At 43.5% G+C, this 13,150-nt stretch overlaps 1 protein-coding gene across 1 annotated transcript in view; it reads right to left on the reverse strand.

Annotated features, from left to right (window-relative positions):
* The window catches only part of PKN2 (protein kinase N2), a 95,015-nt gene extending 86,242 nt beyond the window's left edge, over positions 1-8,773 (reverse strand). Inside the window, exon 1 of the mRNA XM_018561385.1 lies at positions 8,451-8,773. Within this exon, the coding sequence (XP_018416887.1) occupies positions 8,451-8,519 (69 nt within the window). The 5' untranslated portion in view covers positions 8,520-8,773. The remainder of the gene's footprint in view (positions 1-8,450) is intronic.
* Positions 8,774-13,150: the final 4,377 nt, after the last annotated feature.

The following is a 13,150-nucleotide window of genomic DNA, read 5'->3' on the forward strand; positions in this document are numbered from 1 at the left end:
CCAGTACCAGTGTTTAGATATTTCTATCCGCATACAGCGTTTTCTGTCCATGCAATCCTATGGACAGAAAGATGTACCAGCCAGGACTCCTGGGTGGGTGCTGCAAGTACAGGCATATTTTACATTATATGCCTGTTTTTGCACCCATTTTCATGAGTTCCAATTAACTAAAAATACAGATTTGTATTACAAACCAAGATGACTTCATTAGAGAAGATTTAAATACATTCAGTGTACAGCAGAACATCAAAGGCTACATTTAGAAAGCTTTACACACAAGGATAAGGATCTTTATTTTCAGCTATACCACTCAGGTTTAGATCTCATTGGACTGATAAAATAAAAAAAGTCACTTTTTTCCTTTAAATAAAGATGCGTATCCTGCTGTGTTAGCTTTGTGAAATGAGCCCTATGTGTTCCTTCAGCAGGCTTCAGAACGACCATTGCTCTACTTGTGGAACCAGCAGTCTCTCAGAAGTCAACACGGCCACAAAAGTTCTGATGCTGGGGCTGAATTACAGACAGTCAATGGTAAGACTTTGAACACTCAGGGCCCATACACATCAGAATGCAGTGGGCTACATCAAACATGTTCTTGTACATTGAGGCACACTGTTAGGCAGTTCACTCAATCTGCATTTTTTGCAGTGTGGTACACCGAATTGCAATTTGCTGTAATGCAGCCTTTTTCTGGACAGGCGTTGAGGTGACATTCAAATTGAACACAACTGAAGCCCAGTAAGGATGCATACCACATCCATTGGGCTGCGTTATTCTGTACGGGCCCAAACGCAATGAAAAGCAGAAGTCCATTGTTTCTAGCGGACACAATTCACCGGTTCAGCACACCTTCAGCTGAGGGAAAACAAAAACAAAAAAAAAAGGGGCTGATCTCTGGGAGGGTTACCAATTTTGACCTTTACTTCCTATACTGGGATACACTGCAAACATGAAAATTTTACTCCTCAAACTGACCTTGTTGCTCAATTACGGTTTAAGTCAGTCAAATTATCACTTTGCATTAGAAACTGCAGCCATGGCTGGGTTCTGGGAGGAGGCATTAGAAAAGGAAAAATGTCACAACCCGTTACTGTGCAAGGCCGCAGGAACGAAGTACCATTCCCATGATGCAATTTGCAAAATCTCCAACAGATGTTATTGGGTATGACAGAACAAGTCTCCTGACCTGTCAAATCAAACTTGGTGGAACAGACCAGCAGTAAGATGGCCAGGTCCCCCCCACTTCAGCCAACAGCGATGTAATTACACCACTGCTGGTACACATGCGCTACAGTGGGGATGACACACAACCAATGGCCTGGGGAAGAAGCAGACACAGCATCTGCGGGATCTTACAAAGAGGAAATAAGGGGACACTGCGCCCTTATGTAGTTTTCTTGCAGTGATATCACAGTGGCTACAGCAATACATTACGAAGGATGACCATAGTTCTTAAAAATGTAAGAAATGTCAGAGTTCAGCAAAAAAAAAAGCAGAAAAAGGGTCAACCCACATGAAGTCAAGTGCATTTAACATGCACTAGGTGCCACACGCATAGAGTGAATGCAGCCTAGGGAGTGTATGGTGCTTTACTGAAACAGAGCAGTGCAAGTGCAAGTACTTGCTGTTTTGCTGCACCATAAATGCATCTATATAATTTAGAATTCAAACTACAATGGGGCTTTAACCCCTTCATGACTGAGGCCTTTTTTTAATTTTTTTTGTACCCATGTTATATTCCACATTTTAGGCCTGAAAATTACTTAAAACCCCCCAACATTATATATTTTCTGAATGCCAAGACCCACTATAATTCCTTGCACAACAGAATTCAGGCCAAGAGTGATAGCACAAGACGGAGTCAATAAGACTACTGTATTAATCAGTGCCCAGAAACAGCATCAGTAAGGGACCCGGAAAGCAGACTTGGGTGAGTAAATCTTTCATTACAAGTTAAGTTTTGGGACAATGATGTGTCTTGCAGATAAATAGAATAGATTAACTTCCTGACTAGAGCTGCCTGAATGTACTTGGGCAGTGAAGTTGGAGGCTCCACGAGAAGATCTGATGCATTTTGCTTCTAGACAATTTCCTTTTTAAAGTGAACTATAATCTTTGCAATGGTTTGCAGATATACTGTACATATAAAAAGGGTCTGTTTCATGTAAATACCGTAATTTAGCAATATGTGTTTAATTAAAAAACAGTTTTTATGTGTAATTTGCATTTAACAGCCATACTTGCTTTTTACATATACAGGCTCCAGCCGCTATAAAGCAGTTCTGCACAGTGACTGTTCCTTGCTGATCTCCAATCACATTACGCCAATTCACCAGAACAGGTCTACTTGCACCATTTCTGAGAATGTGAAACCATTAGCATACCTCTGGGAACCAGAGACCATGTGATCTAGGCCAGGGTTTCTAAACTTTTTTTCAATCACAGCTCCCTTTAAAATCAATCTTGAGCCACTCCATAATAAAATGTAAAAAAGAACCTAAATGTAAAAAACAAAGTCCATACCAGACCCCTTATCTGAGATACAGTATAGGTCTAGTATAGATTTTAAAGGTGGATTCGTCCCTTCACATCTCACTTTAAATCAGGGGCCCACTTCTTTCACATGCAATTTTACATACCTGAATATCGGACCCGCCAGCTCCATACAGGCTGCCAGACCCACTACAAGGTACTTTATTTGCTCGGAGATGGGCTTTAAAGCTGGTATTCAACTTGTTTTTAACCACACAAATATAGAAAACTGATGGCAGAAAAAGATTTTTTTTTTTTTTCTAAACCTGAGAACGGTTTATTGAAAGCAAGCTTACGTTTACTTATAGTTCATTGACTCACTACCTTTGCTGGAAGTCTGTTCAAAGAAATCACTACTCTAAATAAAAAAAAAAAGTCTTTATTTACACCGAGAGGGTCATAGTTACATAGCGATAAATATACAACACAGAGAAACAATGAAGATGGCCAGGAAAGATGGAGGGCTGCATACCACCCGTTATCTGAACAGAACCACCCCAAGTATTTCAATGTCAAAATGACATTCACTCCAATTGCAACAAAGATATACAGTACAGAGATGTCTTTGTGTCATCGATCTGCAAGACGGCTATAGACAGCCCCTCGTTTGTCTGAAGCAAGGACTTGTATGGTATGAACTAAATTCACGGTCAGCGTAATCAGTGCTAAATGGTCATGTTGCTTCAATTAACTATAGCAATAAATATTGCACATCTTCTACCATTTTAAGATCCAAAAAACACTAAAACACAACATTCATTTGTGGAAAGGATAAATCTTAATTTACGACATCAATCTTATAGACTAAAAAGGGTGCAAAATATCTACAAACTAAAGATGTGAATGAAGATGCTATACAGGTGCCAGGCAGCAAACCACAACCAGTTTAATCTCATCCTTTAATTGCATTTGGTCTGACGACTTGCTTCCTTTTCAGAGCAGATTATCAATTACCAGAAGACAGAGAGCAACCCAAAGAAACGTTCAAAAGGTGGAAGAGATCAGCAGGGGGCTGGCATACAGGAGGCTTTTTATAAAAAGCTTTCTTGGGCGTTTAGAAACTCGCATCTACACAGATATCAGGAACACAAACAAGTGTTACGAAGACAGATAAACACGATCCACTTCCAGTGACATTGAAAGTGATTTGTTGTAATTCTCCAGAGGAAAATCAACTTGTGCAGTTTTGGTCTTTTTTTTTTAATACGGTCCATTTCATTAATTTTTTCGCTGGATGTACCGCGGTCCCGTCCAGTTTACGGGTGCCTCCTTTGCCTAGCAGGTTGCAAACGAGACACCCGTACACACGCGCTCCCATGCTGTGTGCGTCCATTGACACAAACAGCACTCAAAAAGCTGTGCCCTGTTCCCGCCTCTTCCCAGTATCTGGGGGTATATGGAAAGGTAGCAGGGTGTTTTTTTCACCTTAACCAACAAAAATCTTTCAAACGATAAGCAATACCCAATATTCATGCCATGCGCACAGAGGTAAAAACCAAGGAAAACATACTAGGAGTAATGCCATGAATGTATATTAAAGAAATGCAGCCTAACATGTTATACTTTCTATTAAAAGACTAACCCAACTACAAGGAATAGATACGGGTCTTTTGCGCTATGACGAACAAAAGATAAAATGGCAGCTTATGTTACTACAATCTCTTTAACCAAAACCATTAGTGAACGCAGCTCATTCACACACAGTGTTAAGTCTAAGCCCTCGTTCACACCTGACCGTTTTGTAGCGCGTTCTACGCTCGACGAACGCTCTACAAAACGGTCAAAAATATAAATTGCATTGTAGTCAATGGCCTCGTTCCCACCTTGCCGTATTTCCGCCCGTCCCCAACACCCTACAAAACGGCCCACGCCTGAAAAGGTCCAGGTACTACTTTGGGCCGTTTTGTAGGGCGTTTTCCATTGGGATACAGCAAAGTAGCCTTCGAAAATCGCGCGACTTTTTACCGCGAATCGCGGTAAAAAAACGCGCGACAGACATGCATATTCCAATACGCCTAGGTGTGAATGGGGCCTTAGGGCCTATTTACACTACAACGTTGTGCTAAAGGCATCGCACTGTGCAATGCTTTACACGCTGCGCGCTGGTTCTTTGCATTTCCATTTATTCTGAATTGTACCCCAACGCACCTCCCAGTAGGCAGGCATTGCGCTGCAATGCATGATATCGCCATAGCAATGCATGCACTACTTTATTCACTGCACAGCAGTGCAACACATGCTAGGGTGGTACCGAGTGTTGCAGCACAACTCACACCCATTAGGAGGTGTGTTCGGTTGCCAAGCAGAATGAATGAGAACATACCAGCACACCTAGCGTCTGGTGCATTGCACTGTTCGATAGTGTGTGCTAAACACATGGATTCTGTGCCTTTAGCACAATTCTATGGCATAAATAGGACCTTAAAATGGCCATACACTGAACAGCCATTTGCTGCTGAATTGGACAAGTTTTGTGGGAGGCCTTGTTGGCACTACCAAGCATGATAAAAGTTGATTTCTTGACAACAGACCCGGGTAGAAAATTGTTGGCTAAAAAGTGACTGCAGCCAATCAGCTGGACTTGCACGTATTCTGACAGCTGTGGTCACCAGATGTCAAACACGATAGCCAACAGGAGAGATTTCTTGGCAAGAGAGGTTTATCATTTTTGGGCTGAATGAGAAAAATCCAACTGTATGGCCAGCTTTATTTGTGGGAATGTGTAGATTGTAAGCAGTGTAAAGATAAACATTAGAGCAGATCCTATCCCATATCAACTGGCCTATTCAAGTTCACCATGAGTGGGTTCTAGTTTTCCATATGTGGGTCTATCATTCATTCATTTATAGAAACAGATGTACATCTATGCATTCAAACCCCCACATCTACAGACTGATCGCTGATGAGGTTTCCGAAAAGATTTAACTTGGTCACAATTGTCTTTTTCAAACAAGAAACTGAAACACTAGAGCATCTTTTTTTATGTTCCGATAATCCGTGTATGTTTGGGCTAGATTCTGTGCTAGCCCACAATTTAGAGATCACTCAGGAGGTAAGGGAAGTGCATCAACCCATGTATGTGGCTCTACCCATGAGTGAGAATAGCCGTGTGCGACTACCAGTACACCTCTTATTCAGATTCGGCTACCATTGTGAATGACAATATTAGTTGCAGATCAAACTGCCCAACAAAAATCACCCAATTTGCAAGCATGAAGGCAGCTTTATTTTCATTACTATTCCATGACCTATATATATCCTTTAGCTTGCAATGCCAAAAGAATTTAAAAAACCATTAGCTACACAAGAATTTACAAAGACATTCTGAATCTCAATGCGTGTTCTATAAATAGTCAGTACACACAAAAACAGACAATCCAGTTTTTGGTAAATGCTGGTGACTGATTCGAGTGACTCACTGGCTTCTTTTAGCTCTCAGGAATTCCAGAAAAGCCCTCAGCACCAGAACTACTTGCTCTACCCACCTGCCTCAGCCACAACTAACAGGTCTCACTCTACCCCCAGGTTCTCCTACTTTTGATTGAGAAGGAGGAAGAAAAAAAACAAAACAAAAAAACTATGCAACCTCATCTGACTTTCAACCAGCAATGCTCTCTCTCCCAGTTGCCTCTAAGTCTGGTGCAAGCTGCTGCCCTATCATGCTAGGCCTTGCAGTGCCACGGGCTACAAAGGACTTTTCGATCTAGCACTATGGTCTTCCAGGGTATAGAACACAGTTATTTGTCTATAAGTACTTGGCACCATTCTATTAGCACTATGGTCTTTCAGTAACCATGGTACAGAACTTTCCTGCCCAACTTTCTGGTTAGTTGCAGCCAGGGAGGTATCACTGCTTGTGTCTGACACTTGGGCATTTACTATGTTTATACTCCAATTGAAATAGGTTGACTGAAGAAACAAAAACAACCAAAACACAAATCTATTTCCTACTTTAACCAGCAAAACCTTCTCTACCTCCAGTCTCTGTACATCTCTGGTGCAAGTGCCTGCCCTGTCATGCTGGGACTCGTAGTTTTACTGGCTACAAAAGACTACCCTATTTAGCACTATTGTCCTCCAGTGCATATAGTACACAGCTCCCCAGCCCAGATCTGTATAGCTTAGTGGAACTATCCCATTTAGCACCATGGTCCTCAAGTGCACACAGTACACAGCTCCCCAGCACAGATCTGTATAGGTTAGCGACACTGTCCTATTTAGCACTATGGTCCTCCAGTGTATAGAATACCATGCTGCCCAGACTATTGCTGTACAGGTTAGTAGTAGCTGGGGAGATCTTAGTGCCGGAGTCTGACATTGGGTATTGTATGTTATAGGCCAGTATAAAAAAATATAATGCATGGATGGACAAAAAATAATTACAACACCATCCTTAACTTTCATTCAGCAATGCCCCTCTCTGGCAGCAGCTTCTATTGAAGTCTAGTGCAAGCTGCTGCCCCATCATGCTGGGATATGTAGTTCCACAGGCTACAAAAAGACTGCTATACTTCAAGTGTCTGACTGGGGAAAAAAACAAAAAACTCCATCCCTAATTTTTACCAACAATGCCTCCTCTCCCTACAACACCTACAGAAATCTAATGCAAGTTATGCTGTGGTTTGTAGTTTTACAGGCTACAGAACACTATTCTAATGTGCACTATGGTCTCCATCTGTATGTACACTGTCCTATGTCACACTATGGTCTCCTGGTGTATATAGCAGACAGTCGCCCATTCTATGTCTGTGCAGGTGACGCTGTCCTATGTCACACTATGGTCTCATGGTGTATATAGCAGACAGTCGCCCATCCTATGTCTGTACAGGTGACACTTCCCTATATCACACTATGGTCTCATGGTGTATATAGCAGACAGTCCCCCATCCTATGTCTGTGCAGGTGACACTGTCCTATGTCACACTATGGTCTCATGGTGTATATAGTAGACAGTCGCCCATCCTATGTCTGTACAGGTGACACTTCCCTATATCACACTATGGTATCCTGGTGTACATAGCCCTCCATCCTATGTCTGTACAGGTGACACTGTCCTATGTCACACTATGATCTCCTGATGTATATAGTACACAGCCCCCCATCCTATGTCTGTAGGTGACACTGTCCTATGTCACACTATGGTCTCCTGGTGTACATAGCCCCCCATCTTATGTCTGTACAGGTGACACTGTCCTATATGTCACACTATGGTCTCCCGGTGTGTATATAGTACACAGTCCCCCATCCTATGTCCGTATAGTTGATGGACAGCCAGGGAGATGTCAGTGCTGGAGTCGGACACTACAACAGGGTGATCAGCATGTTATGGTCCAATAGAATACAAATATTGCAACCCCATTCCAGACTCCTGACTAGCAATGCCTTCTCCACCTGCAGCCTGTATAGAAGTCTGAGTCTCCTGCAGTCATGCTGTGACTTCTAGTTCCACAGGCTACAAAAGACCGACCTTCTCAGCACTGTGATTTCCAAAAGGTACATGTCACTGCTGGAGTCTGGCAACTAGTCAGCCCAATAGACCCAACATATAATGTATGGGTGGCTTGAAAATGAAAGGCAAAAAAAATAAAACAAGCACATCAGTAAGTTTTAAGCAGCAATGTCCAGTCCTCTTTAGAAGCCATGCTGGGACTTGTAGTTCAGCACACTACAAAACACCGTCCTATTGAAGTCTATGGAGCCCGTGGTGTAGAAGGTACACAGGATTGTGTAGTTGTCAAGCAGTTAAATAACTTCCAGGGAAAAGTATCTCCGAGAGCCCGGAGCCCACTTCGTGCTGCCATGAAATGACCGGCTATGAGAAGAACTCTGCTAAGAAGTAGTGTAGCCACATGAGGGAAGCCAGCGGAGAGGGAGGCAACAGGTCCCAGCAGGGATCCCGCCCCGGCCCCCCCAATTACCTGGTAGTCGGTTAGGATGATCTCCCGGTCCGTGTTGGACGCCATGGCGGTTCTGTGGTCCGAGCTCATAGGGGGAGGGAAAGCAGTCACCCTTCTCCCCCCTCTGTCCGTCTCTGGCCCGGGGAGCCCTCCTCAGCGCTGGCACGCCGAGAGGAAGCGGGGAGACAGGAAACCAGGGAATGGCAGCACCGCCTACTCCTCCTCACCCTGCCCCAACCAGCCAGACCCCTCTCACCGCCCGTACGCCGCGCCTGTCGCACCCTTTGCGTGTCACGCTGTCGCGCCGGACGACGCTTTGCGGCCGTCACATGATCCCCGGACAGGGGAGTAACACATGGACCCGACACGGGTGGGGGGGCTGCCAGGTACCGCCATCGCCGTGGCGCCCTCTAGCGTCACCCCTGTGATAACACGCGTCCGCAACTTTTTATACACGTCTCATAACTAGTACAAACTTGGCCCCAGCTTTACCTTTATTAATCTCACAGCTAAAACACTTACAAAAGTTCTTCAATACAAACTTCTGATATATGTAAAACCTAACTGAATGACAGTTATTTTAATGTGTGGCCTGTGCATCAGAAACAATTGCCGCTTTGTAACCTGTTCCCACTGGCCTAATATATATATTAGAAGTAAATGCTGAGCTGTCATAAAGTTACCCACCACCAGCAACTGCAATGTGTGACCCTCCTATATTCAGCCCCACCACTGTCCCTCTGTAAATGTGTGACACTCCTATATGCAGCCCCACCACCGTCCCCCTGTAATGTGTGACGCTCCTATATGCAGCCCCACCACCGTCCCCCTGTAATGTGTGACCCTCATATGCAGCTCCACCACCATCCCCCTGTAAATTGTGACCCTCTTATATGCAGCCCTACCACCATCCCCCTGTAATGTGTGACCCTCCTATAAGCAGCCCCGCCACCATTCCCCTGTAATTTGTGACCCTCCTATACGCAGCCCCCCACCATCCCCCTGTATTGTGTGACCCTCTTATATTCAGCTCCACCACCATCCCCTGTAATGCATGACCCTCTTATATTCAGCCCCACCACCAGCCCCTGTAATGCATGACCCTCTTATATTCAGCCCCACCACCAGCCCCTGTAATGCGTGACACTCATATTCAACCCCACCATCATCCCCTGTAATGTGTCGCCCTCTTATATTCAACCCCACCACCATCCGCTGTATTGTATGACTGTTTTATATTTAGCCCCACCAACAGTCCTTGTAATGTGAGGTCCCCTCACACTTAGCCTCACCACCAACCTCTGTAATGCATTACCCTCTTGTATTTGGTCCCACCACTATCCCCCTGTAATGGAAGGTCCCCTCATGTTTAGTCTCACCACCAGCCAAATGCCAATCTAATGTGTGACCCACTTATATTTAGCCCCACCACCAGCCCCTGTAATTTGTGGCCTCCTCATACTTAGCCCCAGTAATGTGTGACTACATTATACAGGTGAAACTCGAATAATTAGAATATCGTGCAAAAGTAATTGCAGTAAGTGCTGCAAAAGGGGCCCAAACCAAGTACTGAGTACATATGCATGCTTGTACTTTTCAGAGGTCCGATATTGTTCTATGTACAATCCTTGTTTTATTGATTGCATGTAATAATCTACTTTTTTGAGGTTGTGGATTTGGGGTTCTTGGGGTTTTCATGAGCTGTAAGCCATAATCATCACAATTATGACAAATCACGGCTTGAATTATCTTGCTTTGCATGTAATGAGTCTATCTCATATATTAGTTTCACCTTTTAAGTTGCATTAGTGAAATAAATGAACTTTGCACAATATTCTAATTATTCGAGTTTCACCTGTATTTGCCCACCATCAGCTCTCCTTCCCCCACCATGTAAAGCTTCCTTTAAAATTCATCCAGAATATTAAGACTCTAAACCCAATAAAAGGTCCCATCTCTGGGCACACTGGCATTCAGCATAGAATCACCTATAACATAGTATTTACACAGACCACCAATGTAAAATGGGATTTACACTGAGCGCTAGAGATGTGCATTCGGACGAACTTGCCGAACCACGAAATTCTGTTGTGTGTGAACCTCTTATATTCAGCCCCACCACCAGCCCCTGTAATGTGTGACCTTTCTCATATGGCCATGCAGTACCTGAAAAATCTACCTTTTGTCTTGACTTCCGCTTAAAAAAATAGTGTACCTCCTAGAATGTGGTGGTGTCTAGGTACTCCTGTGCCTACAGTCTCAGTGTATGTGCCCACTTTGTCATTGTGATCAGTGTCAATTTCCAATGCGTTGCAGTGCACATTGCAGAAACGCAGCCTTTTAGTTTTTATTGGGCTGCTAACACACTGCTATACATTTTATATGGTCATGTACCATTTTTATTTTAATGGGGTGAACCACAGCCCACAGATGGCTCACATATATGTTTTGCAGTGGGCCAAATTGCATGTGTTTTGTGGTGCACTAGCAAAGTGCATTGGGGTGTCGTTAAAAACAAATGGCACTGTAACACACCACGTTCAGCTTTGTGTTCTACTGCAATGCAATAGTCCAAATGACCATTTAATTGCTTTGTTGTGTGCTAGCATGGTGCGTTGGGACACCTTTGAAAAGAAATGGCACTGCAACACAACACATTTAGCTTTGTGCATTACTGCAGCACAATAGTTTGAACGACCCTTTAAATGGTGTGTGGTGCGCTAGCACGGTGCATTGGGGCACCATTGAAAACGAATGGCACTGCAACAAACCACACTCAGCTTTGTGTAGTACTGCAATGCAATAGTCCAAATGACCATTTAAATGCTTTGTGGTGTGATAGCACAGTGCATTGGGGCACCATTGACAACAAATGGCACTGCAACACAACACATTCCTAAAGTTTCACACTAATTCAGGAGTCCACAGGGCAAACCAAATCATATTCATACTGGAATTCCAGCCAATGCAAAAGTGACTCCACTGCCATCAATCTTCTTTGTACTTTTATAGAAACTATAGATATCCACCAGCAAATCTTTAATCAAATGCAGTAAAGTTTCTGTATAGTACCCATTCTCTTTACAATTTCCTTGTTGGAGGGATCAAATCCCAATACAATTAAGTGCTGTTTTGCTCAGCAAACATTCCTTCCATTTTTTACCACCTTAGTTCAATAGAGAAAAGAGAGGTTTACATGATTTCTTGTGGTAACATTATTCAAAATAATACAGAAGAAAGACAAGGTTACTCACCAGAACCTATCCTCACAGCTCCAGTCAGACTAAAATAACCCCTTCCCTCTCTCCAAGGGTCTCTCTTAAATATTGCAGGCTCCTTTTTCCATGTGTCAGCAGGCTGATAGGAAGCACAGGGGCTTCTCGACCAATCTGTATTTTCTGAACAATACTGGATGTGAATTCTTTCTTCCAGTGGAATAAATCATGGTTTCAGGGCTTTGCTATGTGAAAATGTTTCTCTTTACTACTGAGTCAGACTCCTGAGCTCAGATATTTTGAAACCATTTATCAGATGGCCAGCAATAATACATGCTTGTCTCATCCCCTCTTGCCCTTAGTGAACCACAGGTTAATCCATGCATGACTCAGCCACCTGGAAATTGCACATGTGCTGCTTCTTATCCTACCTTCTGTTATGATAAGAAACCTGCAGATTATGCAATAAAACATTTGTCTATAATACGTAGCTATGTTGACCTCATGAGCAGGTTTGGGCAGCATCATCCTATAACTGAAATTTGACATGCCATTTGTTCGACTCTAGCTCCATTCATACCTATGCATGAGTGTAGCCAAGTATGAGTATGCAGGCATTCTTTTGTGCCTTTCTACATCCATCTTTCAAGGGTTTTTATGCACTAGGTGTAGTACAGAAACAGAATCGAGCCTTTTTGGCCCATAAACTTTTAAATGTGGCCATCAAGACTTTTGACCCCAGAGACTGTGACACCATAGTCTTTAAAACAGGCCGACATAGCCATAGGCAATACATGTTTTTCATGTACTCCCATTAAGTGTAGAGGGCCAGAAATGCTTGATTCTGCCTAAAAAGAAGCTTCTGAACCATCTGGAGCATTTTAAGGCGCTTAAGTTGCTCAGGTGTGAACAGGCACCATAGAAGACAATAGGATTTATTAATGTTGAGCATTTTGAAAACTCCAGGTGTGAATGGGGCCTCTGGCTTCAGTACTTTTAACTTACTCACCTGGAATAAGCTTCCAGATTAGAAAGTCAAAGGGAATTTAGATCTGCATGCTTGTTCCAGGTCGGTATCTCTCCGAAAGTATGGAAGCCATTGGATCAGTATGGCAGCCAGGCAAAAAGGATTTTTAGAAATATAGGTTGGCAGTGTTAGCCTCTACAGGTGTCCTTTCAGACCTTGTCCAAGTGACAAAAAGCTGGTAGACCTACATTTTTAAGCTCCCTGACCCCCTAGATATTCACCTAGAAGATTGTTCAATGATCGGCGGACAGTAAAGTGCACTTCATGTTGCTGCCGAAAATATACATTGTGTTGCATTCGGGAGGCTTTGCTGTTTCAGCGCCATTCAGTACCAATGCCTGTGCAGCCATTACCAGTGCCAGCCAGAAGCAGTGCCTGTAAAACTTGTACCAGTGCCAGCCAGAACCAATGTCTGTAGAGCCAGCACCAGTGCCAGCCAAAGCCAGTGTCTGTACAGCCAGTACCAGTGCCAGCCAGTT

This window comes from Nanorana parkeri, unplaced genomic scaffold, assembly GCF_000935625.1.
Source record: "Nanorana parkeri isolate BGI_ZX_2015 unplaced genomic scaffold, ASM93562v1 scaffold521, whole genome shotgun sequence".
Lineage (NCBI taxonomy): Eukaryota > Metazoa > Chordata > Amphibia > Anura > Dicroglossidae > Nanorana > Nanorana parkeri.